At 39.9% G+C, this 13,039-nt stretch overlaps 2 protein-coding genes across 2 annotated transcripts; both read left to right on the top strand.

The window, feature by feature from the left end:
- The first annotated feature begins 6,769 nt into the window (after positions 1 to 6,769).
- Positions 6,770 to 8,402, top strand: LOC110064173 (melanocortin receptor 3-like). The gene has a single exon (XM_020771179.2). It carries the CDS (start codon positions 7,009 to 7,011, stop codon positions 7,942 to 7,944), a length of 936 nt encoding a protein of 311 aa, XP_020626838.2. The 5' UTR covers positions 6,770 to 7,008; the 3' UTR covers positions 7,945 to 8,402.
- Positions 8,403 to 10,798: 2,396 nt separating this feature from the next.
- LOC149102355 (transmembrane protein 163a-like) lies at positions 10,799 to 11,680 on the top strand. Its single transcript, XM_089274559.1, has one exon. It carries the CDS (start codon positions 10,799 to 10,801, stop codon positions 11,678 to 11,680), a length of 882 nt encoding a protein of 293 aa, XP_089130685.1.
- The last annotated feature ends 1,359 nt before the right edge of the window (positions 11,681 to 13,039 follow it).

The raw sequence follows: 13,039 nt of genomic DNA, 5'->3' as shown, positions 1-13,039 counted from the left end.
TGCTGGCACTGGTTGTGAAATCAACCATCAAAAAGCGTGAGCATGTATGAATGAAACGTATGTTTACCGCCATTTTTCCCGCGAAAATATTTGATGAAAATTAAGAAAAAAAGTCGTTTCACAAAACACAGAAATATTTGTGTATATCATTTATAATTCACACAACAGGAGCAGTGCAAACGACACAGATCATACCAAGTTAAAATAAGATAGCCTCATTCGCAGCTGAATGGCGGAAAGTTTTCCAATGTTTATCAAGGCGGCATCAAAATCTTGCTGAGACCATAATGTGAACACTATTTTTACCTTATCGCTTATGATCTTTTTTAAATGTTCAACCTCGTTTTCTGCTTGAATAAGCAAACGATATAAAACTTCATCTGCAAATTAAAAACTGTATTGAAATGGACAGAAAAGTTCAACCTCAAATTGTTTGTCGTTTTGAATTTAATATGCGAACCGCGGAACGCGAATACTCAACGCGAAAATACTTTCACAAGTTTTAGGGCAATCACTAAGACGGATATTTTTTATTGATGAAATCTTTGACAATTTAAAAATAAACCCAGGTTCGTTCACACAAGTGAAATTTATTTACAACTGCGAGCCGCTTTTCATCACAGTTTTTTTATTTATAGAATCCCCCGTGCTTGTGTTATCAAGTTTGCTGTAAAGTCAAGTATTTTCGTGTCCACTGAAACAAAATACGTTTCTCAAATACATCTGGATGTATCTCAAATATATTGTGGATCCTGTACCGTCGAGCTTTCCAAGCTTTTGCAATTCCTCTTCTTTTCGATGGCAAATGACCAGATTGCGTGTGTTGTCTCACGCTTCCAGGTAAAATTGTCACGTGCCAAAGTTCAGTCGAGTGGAACGAATTTCGTCACGTCCCAAGATCGACTGAATGCAATTCCTTGATCTTTGTTCACCGTGTAACATTTCATTTTCTTCAGTCTCCATTTCTGTTGGTTAAAATCCCGCAACAACTAGCTTTGCAAAGTGAATTCTTAATGCTCAGAACGTTTTTCTTTTCGCTCCGGATGATAGTCCGCTCAAGCTCCTGACGCACAGGTCACGTTAATTTTAGTCGCCGAGCTGGCGACTTGCGTCCTAATTTAGTCGCCAGCTCCAAAATTCTAGTCGCCATGGCGACTAAAATGGTCGCAACTTGGAGGGTTGTAATGTATACCATATCTAAATGGTTAGTTTGGCCAGTGAAAATTAAACGCGCTGGACGAAAAACTATAGTTAATTAGCCACTTAGTTGATTATTCATTGGCGGATTTAGGGGAGGGGCCGAGGGGGCCGCGGCCCCCCCTTTCTTTTCTTGTTTTTTCAAAACGTTTTTGTACGACTCCAACCCTTCTAACGTCCTTTGAGTGTTGTTATAATTATACAATCAGGTTTCAATTGTATTCAATTTCGGAGCTTTCCTTAGTTAAAATATATTTTGTGTTAACAATTACAATGTATTATCAAATATTCAAACAAACTTAACCCAAAAATTAAAATTCGCGCTCATTGTTAACGCCAAATGTAACATGCGTTTCTTTCGGTTTGAAATGACGAGGAACACTGGACACGAATATTGTCATGCCGTGTCCCTTGCTGCACTGCTGAAGAGTGAAATATTTTTCTGAAGTTTTCGAAGAAAGCAAAGAAGACACTGTTTACATTTCATTGTGAACCAGGTGAGTACGTTACTTATTTGACCTAAGTTAAACGTAATGGGTTTTTTTTAGATCTGTATCTGTCTGTTAGCGGGCAACGTTCCAGCTCTGCCTTGGAGACTTTGTTTGGTGATCATCTGCCCCAGCAAAAAGGCAAATGAAGTAAAAATATTAAACTTTAGCTTATATTAAAGCACTCAATGTAATGATTTGTCGCAAAAGGTTTTACGTAAATTGATTTATAATCCTGAGTTAATTTCTCGATAGAAAATTCTGACAGAAACGATTCGAATCATTACAGCAATAACAGTTTGCTGATGATGTTTCAAAAATGGATCAGCTGTTTCTACTTGTGCCAGGTGAAAGCGAGTTTTAAAGAGCAAGCTTGATTATCATTCGGTGTTTTTATGATAAGTAACGTTTCCCTTCTGGAACGTTTCACTGGAGGACTCAGCCGTTCGTTACAGGGTTCCACACTGAATGTTATTGAGGCAGCAAGCATGTTAACGTTGTGAAGGAACAGCTGAAAGGTATGCGCAAGAATGCTAAAACAACATTTGCAAGTTCTGTGTATGAAAAGATCAAGAAAATGGCTAAGAAGGCAAACGTCAAAGTAAGCATCCCTCGAACTTTTGGTAGGCAGACATTAAGAAACACCAATGCCAGGACACCAGTCGCCTACTTTCGTCGGGCAATATTTCTTCCTTTCCTTGACAACTTGTTGGAGCAAATAAATACCCGCTTTAATGGACGATCAGAAGCGGCATTGCTTGGACTGCTACTGACACCTGCCAACTAACAGCAGCTTAACGAGTCTTCTCAAGAGAAACTTATTCAGCATTATTCCCCTGATCTGCCGTCCCCAAGCAGTGCGGAAGTGCTTCTGGTATGTTATTCTGCGTTAGTACTATACATGGGTTACCATGTTTATAGTGAAACTGTGATAAGCTGAAAAAATCGATTATACCTTGTCTTGAAATATGTGTTAATTCTTGCTTTCACTTTTAGGAACAACGCTACCGTAAAATTCACGACACTGCAAGAGACATTGAAAGCCTGCAGCTCAAGCCTCTACCCAAATTTCCATACAATTCTGCGCCTCCTGTTAATCACCCCAGTCACAAGTGCAACTGCTGAACGTAGCAACTCTTCATTGCGCTTTGTGAAGAATGTTTATCACAGCACCATGGGAGAAGAACGTCTAAATGCACTGTTGTTGCTCTTTATTCACAAAGACATACCTTTAAATTATGATGCAGCTGTTGACGAGTACGCCAAACGAAACCAGAGAAGGATGAAATTTATCAAACCACTGCAGTGATTTATTTCGATTAATACTGGATGTATAAATGCAATGCAATGACTCTGTTAACAGTTCGCCTACCACTAACACTGCGATTTTGCTTTGAAAGTCGTTTTTATGAAATGTTCTTTAATTCTATCTTCCGAAACGTTAACGTTACTTTACTTTGCATCACGAATACGCCCACAATCATGTATGCTGCATCTCCTGAAAAGTGAAGTTTTCATTCAGGGGGGAGGGTGGGGGACTCGGCCCCCCCCTTTCTGAATTTTCTGGATCCGCCCCTGAATTATCGATGATTAAAATTAACCGTCTAAATAACAATTTTCATATGAAATGGCAGAGTGTTGAAAAGGTAACCTTACACAGCTAAAATCATGTACAACAGACACTCGGTGCGTTTCAAGGATCTTTCTGCGAATATCGTTTTGTCGTTTTTCGTTTGCGTCGAAAGAAAGCTCGCTCTATCAGCCTTGATGCACGGAATCGAGGATGGTTAAATTCTCTATTCTCAGTAACAATGACATGGTCATTCATCTTAATGTTCGAGATGGGAATCAGAACTATATAATCCATGTGTCCTGTATTAAGCATGATCTTGAAGGGAAATGGACCATTGGAAGATGAAGAGCAAGAGAGGTAATCCCCCATACAGGCCTTATTCCAAAAGTAATCCCTGTCAAGTTATCTGTGATCTCTCTCGGTTTCAGAGATCCCAGGTTTAGAAGTTGTCAATCCTAGCTAATCCTGTGAAGTGAATTTTAATCACGCGGACAGCCGAAGAAGCTTTACCACACATATATCAGTTCATTCTTCACGAAACAATCTACGCTGAACTGACGCGCATGAAAACATCACTGATCCTCGGGAGGACTGAATACCAACCCTCTGTTAACAGTTGACCAACCCAATCGAGGCCCTTGAAGGAGATGCGTCAAGGCTTGCGCATCTTGAAAAGTTAAGCCTAGAATTTTCAAGTTCGTGGTTTGTAATTCGTGTTAATCTTCTCAATCCTAAACCATCCTTGGTCCTGTATGGTTTATTATTATCTCTTTGGTCTTTTTCTATCTTAGTAAACTACTATTTTCAGGTCTACTTCATTTAAAAGATAATTTTCTACGTGGCCAAAATAACTCAAAACGTCGGAATTGAACTCGTTTAAGCGCGAACGAATTTTCCAAGTAATTCACTTTCTTTACATTCGGTTTCCGATGCAGATCCGTAAATAAATCAACTGATAAGCTCCACGCCTCTCTCGGGGCCTGAATGGAAGGTTTTTCATAACTAAATCAAACATGGATCATACACTTAACAATAAACGTAATTAAACGTAATTAAAAATAGGAATAAGTACTTACACTCTGCCAAAAAGTCGCACGAAATGTGCAAATTACGTTGTTGCAAAACTTAAGGTATCAGTATAACCCATTTGACCATCCGCGCGCGGTCCGCTCTAGCGTTCGTGGCTTTAACAAAAACCCATATAAACCGTATATTTACTGGAAGCTTAATAACTACAGATTATGACCTGAATGTTTAAAACGGTAAAAATTTACCGTGTTTCGAAAATGTGAATATATTTACAAAGCTTCACGAACCCATAAATCAAGGTATACGCCCGCTAAATTTAGGTCGGAGAAAACGATTAACATGGCATCCGTTTCTTCACACATTGACCTCAAAAACCGTGTCTCAGATTTTTGGCACGTGCGTTTGTTATTATTTTACAAGAGGATAAAGTTAGAAAAAGGAAAAAAATAGGACTGCCCGCGAAAAAAAGGCATAACTTTTTAATGAAAAGAGTAATCAGAATTCGCAGACGCGGTTTTGTCGGCGTTCGTTCTGACAACATTCTCTCCGAATTTCAGCCAATTTGGTCCAGGGGCTGCCGACCTGGAACTCGAAATGCGCGTAGAACTCGCCTATTTTTTACTTTCGAGAAACAGAGAAAAAATAAAATTCGGCGGCCTCCAAGTGTTATGAGATTATCACACCAAGGGAGACACCGCAGAGGAATGAACTTTCTGTATAACAATAGGACTATGACAGTTAACATGGAACAGGTACAAATTTCCGCGACGGCGCGCGGTAAATTATTCACCAGTGAATAAACCGCTTTTTCATGTGTGAAGTCAGAATCCCAAAGTTAGTAAACGTAAAATTATCTTTTGATTTACTATATTAGCGTTCGAAATTTTACGTATCGGTTGACTAATCTTCAAAATTATGACCATGTCACTGTTAACATGCCGAAGGCCCGTAGAAGGTTCCCGAGAAAATGCAAGCGCACAAAGGGAAACGCTGGAGAGGACGCCATAAACGGGACTACATCGACTGATGTTGATGCAAAGGCAAAGATACTGGAAGAAATGACAATAGCTGGGTAAGTAAAAAAAAAAATGTTGCACTGCTGATTCTAATTTTGTACAATCGATCTGCCTGTCAATTTCGTCCACTTCTCTTCGTCAATCTCCTCTGCTTCGACAGTTTCTCGCAACAGTATTTTAGCGCGGCTTGCGCTCATTTCGGCTTGCTCGCTGGCTTCGTGATCGCGATCGTTGTCGCGTTCATCCAGCAATTTTTCTTGATTGTAAAACGAACCCTTTGCCGCTTTCCGCTAATTTAGCGGCCCACTCTTTGTTGAAAGTGTTTTTCACCTTCTTTGGCCTTCCTTTAGCCGATGAAAACGGGCAAGATCGCTCTGTCTTCTTCGAAGACATCCGGCACTGATTATGGCGCGCGAATCGCGTGTCAACTCAGTATGATCTTGATGTCATGTGACTTCTTGCCTCGATAGTTAATTCATTTGACAGAACTTGTCAATTCTCAATTAAGTAATTAATATGCAAAACAATCTTTCTCGCGCAATAACTAGCGGCAGATATAAGATTTTTTCGTGGAATTTTTTTTATCTAAAAGATTACTTTAAGATTTATCCAACCGCTTAAAAAAGTAAAATTATGCAAAATTGCAAATTTTCCCCTTACTGATACCTTAAATCTAATGACAAAAAGCGGCTGCAAGACGTTTGAAGTTTTTTATTTAAAAATTAATCATAAGTTAAGATTATTCAACCATACCTCAGGTAAGTAATTTAGTATCGTTTTCATTATCCTGCCAAAGAACTGTGAAGAAGATATAAATGGATAATATCTTCCACGATAATAACAGGACAGGAAGGAACTCGTTTTCACTCCACAATAGCAACTTTAAACATAACTGAGCACTGAAGGTTCAATACAAGCCTTCATATAATCAGAGAATATTGTATTCATCGTTCCATTCCTCACAGACTTAGGCAGGTTGCTCACTGAAAGACGGAACAGTGACCGGCTGGATAACTGAAGGTTGGTAGATTCAACTTAAAATCGATTCCTTTAAATAATTCGATCAATCATTCGCTAACTTTTTAACACGCAAACAAAATCTCAGATACCCTCGGAGAAAAAAATCAACGATTCCCACGATTTAGTTTTTTAATCTAACTGGTTAAGACAACCTTAAATCATAAGACATACATCTCCAGGACGTAGGGAGAAAAACAAACGCAAATGAAAATAAGGAACGATCATTTGAACTGCAGAGAAAGTTTAATAAAGATATAGTAATTTTTGATTCAATTTTCAGATTTCAAATATTTGTGATTCGTTTTCTTTTAGTTACGTAACTTTTTTGAGTTTATCCCTAGTCAGTAAATAAATAAATTATAATATTGAGAGGAAGCCACATCAGCCCTAGTGGGTTTCCATGAGCCTACTCTATCCTGATCGAATTGGAATTTGGAGATGTTGATTTTTCTGGAGGGAGGAAAACCGGAAAACCCGGAGAAAAACCCTCGGATCAAGGCGTGAACCAACAACAGAAACAACCCACATATGGCACCGGGCCGGAATCGAACCCAGGCCACATTGGTGGGAGGCGAGCGCTCTCACCACTGCGCCATCCCTATAGAGATTAATTAATAAAAAAGTAACTAACTAGAAGTTTGATTTACTAACTCACTGTTCTCGTAGTTTTTTCCTAGATCAAAGTATGACTAAAACCACGTTAAAACCATTAAACCAATCGTGTTGGAACTGTTCCACTAGCATTCCTCAAGGCACGAATGTGTTTCAGTCCCAGATGGGTGTCCTCTTAACTAAAGATGAAGTGATAATCCTGTCTGTAGTTTGCGCCTTGGCCAGCGTCATCGGAACCCTGGGAAACTCATTGGTGCTTCTTGCAGTTTACAATCTCAAAAACCATCGCAAGATACCTGATCTTTTCATCACAAGTCTGGCGTCCTCCGATATTTCAGTCTGCGCGCTGTATCTGCCTATGATGATTTTCAGCCTCAATTGCGGAGCTCGTGCCGACGAGTACGTTGCATTTGACTCCGCTAAAAGTTTCCTTGGACATGCCTCCATGGTCGCTTCCGCGACCAACATGTTTGCAGTGACAGTCGATCGTATTATCGCGATAAGATTCCCTTTCAAGTACGTCAATGTCATGACAACGAGAAATACATTGGCCGGGATAGTGGTTATCTGGTTAGTTGCTCTTACATTCGGGGCCCTGTACGCTCGTGATTTCATTTCAAGGTTCTACGTCTCAATGTACAACCTATCATTGCTATTTACAACCTTAATCATGTACATTTATATTTTCGTTGCCGCCAAACGACAAGAAAACAGAGTTCAAAACATCCCTCTGGGACCTGATGCGGTCGCAGCGGAGAAAAAAGTGGTCAAAACCATTTTCGTTGTCGTGGGAACGTATACCTTGTGTTGGGCACCCTTATTTCTATTTCCAGCCTTTGTCCGCCCTTTCGGAAACCCGCTTTTATTTAGAAAAGGTTTTCTCGGGATTCAGACTCTGCTTGCTATCAACTCAGCAGTTAATCCCCACATTTATTGCATCAGAAGCAAGAAATACCGCACAGCATTCTGCAAAATACTGCGAATACAACGTAACAATGATCGACAGTAATGGGTCTACGAAACGGATTTTTTCAGCAGTGGGTGCATTGGTCTGACCGAAGTTCACCTGAAGATTTCCAAAGGATGTCTCGTTGAGAAACTTTCCAGTTGGCCGAGGTGATGCAATTTCTATTGAGATCAGGATTAGTGTTTACAAACAAATCATATTTAAACCAGAAAAGAAGGAAAAGTAATTTGGAATAAAAACTTGAAGAATGAATATATTACTTTTAGATTAATTCAGTTAGAACAGCAGGGGACAAGATAGAAAATATTTCAATAGTGTCGAGACAATGCCTGGTTCAATACTTGGAAATATTCAGCCAGCAATAGAACAATCTGCCGGAATCGGAATCGGAATCGTTGATTTTATGATGCTATATATTGGCACTCTGAACTAACCGTCTTAATCCTGTATTAAACACAAGAGTTAATGTAGGTAGATCTAGATTATACTCTCTTGATGACTCAGAGTTGTTCTTTAGGTTCCTTATGTATCTATAGCTAGTTGCTTATCCTGTTTAAAATCGTTATACGTGAAGTATGCAAATAAATCGTAATAGGGTTGTTTTAAATTAAGTGTCGTAAAACCAGAAGTAAAGTTATCACTCTGACAAGTCATAAACGCCTTAGACAGTACAGTCACCCCGTCACACCTCGAACTGAGTAAATACATCAAGCCGTCGAAGCGTTGGAAAACGTGTGCGAGCGAGTCACGACGGTAGAGTAAGTCAGTCCGCCTGTCAGTAGTATGTAAGTAAAAAAATAAGTAAGTTAAAATGAAGAAAGTAGAATCCAAAATATTGTTTTCCCGCTCTGGAATCATGATTTTAAAAAATATATAAAAGAAAAATAATTTCTGTACTCAGAGCGCAGTTAATATGATTTTTAACTGCATTCTGAGTACAGACATTATTTTATATATATTTTTTAAAAAATTAAGAAAATAAGCTTGTCAGTCAGTCAGTCAGTCAGTCAGTCAGTCAGTCAGACTGAGTTGGGAGAAGTCTGTCAGTCCCTCCGTCGTCAGTCAGTCAGTCAGTCAGTCAGTCAGTCAGTCAGTCCGTCAGTCAGTCAGTCAATCAGTCAGCCGGTCAATAAGTCAGTCAGTGAGTACTGCTCGCAGGGTAATTCTTCCCTTCTACCAAAAATGTCGTTGACAACTAAAGCCAAAAGCCATTAAAAACACAAGAGAAGTTCGGAACATAGAGACGCTTTTATCAATATAATACAACCTTTTCTTATTTTCCACTCGTTCCAAAATAAAGAAATTCCTGACCAAATACTCGGAGAACTGGAGGTGGTTAGTCGAGACGACACGGAAATAATCCGAGCATGATAATCGACGCGACGAAAGTTAACATACCACCTTAAATTTTATTTATTTATTTAAACCAGGGTAGTCTAGTCAGAGTCAAAGTTGACTCTGTTATCAAAAGGAGCCCTTACCACAGTAGCATAACTGATCATAGGTATTTAGCCTTCTCGGACTTTTGTGGCCAATCGGTGAGTAGACCGCGCCAGTTTTCATGTCTTTTCACATAGATTTGTTTTGTTAATTACCACTGGTCGCCAGATCTGTGTTGCTTGTTCAACGGGGCTTCTATCGAGAGAAAAACTTGCGCACGCCACAATGTCCGATAAATTGCGAAATTTCAATTTTCGATCAATCTCAACACCGGTAGGGTACTCCCAGAAAAATTGGCTGGGGTTGTGCGGCCCGCTTCCCAAATCCTTATCCTATTTATGACAAAAATCTGCGATTTTCCCTACCCAGGCCTATTTATGACGAAGTAGTAGCTTCTTCTAACATAACCAGTTCAAGACTAGGTTACAAAAACCATACCCTATTTATGACCAAAATGGCCAAAATCGATACCCTATTTATGACCAAAACGGCTGAAAACCCTACCCCTTTGGGCCGCACATACCTATATAACCCATATAAGTGAGTACCCCGCTCTCCCGGGTCTCAACATTTCCAGGCAACAGTTAGCCGGTGGGACGCTTCCCTCAGTTCATTGTTCCTCTGGCATTTTACATTTTGCCGTGGTAATCATTTGGTAAGCTTCACGGAACAGACACATTAGAAGCCGGGATTAAAAGCGATTCAGCCTCTCTTCATTCCTGTAGCTCGATTGACCAGACGCTATCGACCTCGGGTCACGTGGTATAAAAGCAGACTGGGTAACCTCTTTTTGGTCAAACGGTAAATTGAACGGTATTTGTATATACCGTTGTTGCAATGCCACCTGCTATGGATAAGGACTCAGTTTGCTCTTAGCTTAATTACGTGTTAGCTTTTCTGAAGATTTAGTAAACACATTTGGATTTAAGGTCTATTCACTCGAACAAGAGAAAATGAATTGAATTATTTAAATTCATTTTCGTGCTTTGTGTCCGGTCATTGTCTTATGGAACTCGTTTTACCAAATAATATTGCATATTGATTTAGAGATCATATGCACGCTTGGCTGACATAACATAGGTACTGAGGGACGGCCACGTCGAATCTTGAAGAAGAGAAAGGTTTTTTTTACATAAAAAGGAAACGATATCTTCATGTTTAAGTCCTTGAATGTCTGTGTTAAAGGTAAACGGTTAAGTGAGCAGTACATGCATACAAAGTCCGAGTCCCTTTGTGGGTGTGAGGCAAGGGTTAATCCCTATCCAATGGAGAGATTTGTTTAGTCTTCCGCACAATTGTTAAACAACAATGAGCCCTTGCGTTTATTTACAATTTAAATTATTAAGATCATCGCAAAACACAATCTTCATCATTATCACCGCACTAATGGTACTCAAGGTAACTCCACAAAGTTCCCATTTTCAGCAGTTGTGATGATTCGTTGCACCTCAGTGGCATGGTGGGGAAATCCGCATTGGAAAAGCAAGAAACCGACAAAGGCAATACCTTTTCGTTCCCTTCAAGGAATGCAGTCTGCGATGTCCAGGAGAGCTGGTCCACACCAAGTTCGCCTAAATTAGCAGCCAACTTTAAGGCAGAATTGAACGCCGCAGTAAGTGACAATGTTTTGGAAAATTCTCCATGTGTATCGTTTACAACGGATGATAACGGTGAAAAGAAACAAGAAACAGTTTTGGAAATAATCGAAAGACAGAAATGGAGAAAAGCTGCGGTTAATGTTTCAATAGCGAGCCTGGCCGTTTCGGTGCTTTTCTGTGCAGCCTCATTTTTCGGCTCGGCCACTACCGAAAGCTCTTCTGTTCTTGCGTCGGCACTTGACACTCTACTGGCAATGTTCAGTGCTTCTGTTGTTATCTGGCGGTTTTGCGGGAACGATTCCAACAACAAAATAGGACCCAAGAAAGAGAAATACGGTTCGATTGCGTTTGGCATCGTCTTTACCATTAATGGTCTCATTACAATAGCCGTATCCAGTCTTCACTTGCTTAACAAAACTTGGCCCACGCATTCAAATTTGTTGTGGCCCATTCTGATGGGGTTTAGCTTAACGTACTGTGTGCTGACTATTCTAGAGTTCTGGATATCGAAGAAGCTCAGCAGTTCTGTACTTATTTCTCTGTGTATAGATGACGGAGTTACAAGCGTGCTCTTATTTGGTCTGGCTATCAGCGCATTAGTGTTTGACGAGTTTCCTTCGGTGTGGTATCTGGACCATACAGTCGCCATTGTTCTTTCACTCCTTATTCTGGCGTTTGGAGTCAAGCTTCTGGTAGAGATTTTTGTATACAAAAAAATCCCTTTCCAGGTATCTAATTGAAATTCGACAAAAATAAAACAATGTTTGTAGGTAAGGTTCGTGCGGTTTTGGAAAAATCGGAGTTGGCTTGGTGACAAAACCATTGCAGTGAGGGATAACATTATCCTGTTATATAAGATTAGTATCAAAAATAAAGTATTAAAAGTTAAAGGTACGATGGCTGCGATTCAATGCAAAATGAGCACTGAATAACAAATTAGACCAAAGTAGACCCGGCCCGTACTCGAAATACCCCGCTCCATGATCGTCAATTACTTAAGCGAAGAACCAAACGTTTTTAGTCATAAAATGATCTTCATTCATTGAGTTTCTTCTGTGTTTCTCTCATTAGAGTTCCTTATGAAGGGTTTAGTAAGTTATGACGTTATAAACGTAGACGTTTTTGACGAATAAATGGGTAGAAAAGCAATGGACCTTTGCATAAATGGTGCATAAATTTGAGTAACAATAAATTGTACATCCTTAGCCTCGTAATTGGGTTTCCAAACAAAAGATTTTTCACATGAATATGAGGCTTAGGATGTACAAGTATCGTTATTCAAATTTAGACGCCATTTGAAGGGTCTACATGGCTCAATAAATATTTTGTAATAGACCAATTTTGATATATTAAAATTCAGCCTAAAACAATAGACCTCAGCACGAGGCTCTGGAGAATAACTACAGAGTTTGTGGGGTTTATTCCCCCAGAGCCTCGTGCTGAGGTCTACTGTGTTAGGCTGAATTTTAATACATCGAAATTGGTCAATTGTCAACACATTTACTTTGAATTCGCATTTCACGCATCTTTGCATTTCCCCAGAGAAAGCGGTTTCGAAGCCGACTTTGCCGACTTTTCGGTGGGCAAAGGTATGACGCTGTCGCACGCAATGCCGCCTTTCTCAAAATCCTCTCCCTGATCCTTAATCCCTCTTGCTAATTAAATCACATTTCTAGATACCAAAAAGGCCAGTGGCACCTGGGTTCCTTTTAATGTAGTATTATGCAGAATCTCACAGAGCGCAGAGCAACCTGAACTAAATTTTGAATGAGGAAGATAATAATAATAGCACTGATTATGTATGTTCGATAGTTTGTTCATATTTTGCTAGCTCGGCTTGCTTTTTGGGGAAGCGTGGAACAGAGGGGGGGGGGGGGGTGATTGCCGTACAAACTGATTACCTCACTCTATTCTTCTTTACAGAAGTAAAAATGCAGCAAATTGAAGGAAGGGAGTTTTAGATTTCTAGTTCATCGAGACCGTTTCTCTTGAAAAGAACGCCAAACCCTTTCGCTGGCCCCTTGCGCGTTGACGTGTGACGCTTCTCACCATGCGTGACTTACGAAAGAACGGGGATGCAGCTGCATTACATTTGTTAT

The sequence above is a fragment of the Orbicella faveolata genome, unplaced genomic scaffold (genome assembly GCF_042242905.1).
Source record: "Orbicella faveolata isolate gen_17 unplaced genomic scaffold, um_ofav_v1 contig_36, whole genome shotgun sequence".
Taxonomy (NCBI): domain Eukaryota; kingdom Metazoa; phylum Cnidaria; class Anthozoa; order Scleractinia; family Merulinidae; genus Orbicella; species Orbicella faveolata.
This window is presented reverse-complemented; position numbering and strand designations above follow the sequence as displayed.

What these genes read in the sequence shown, in the direction of transcription:
- LOC149102355 (XM_089274559.1), top strand. Translation starts at nt 10,799, where the DNA reads ATGGTGGGGAAATCCGCATTGGAAAAGCAAGAAACCGACAAAGGCAAT.
- LOC110064173 (XM_020771179.2), top strand. Translation starts at nt 7,009, where the DNA reads ATGACTAAAACCACGTTAAAACCATTAAACCAATCGTGTTGGAACTGT.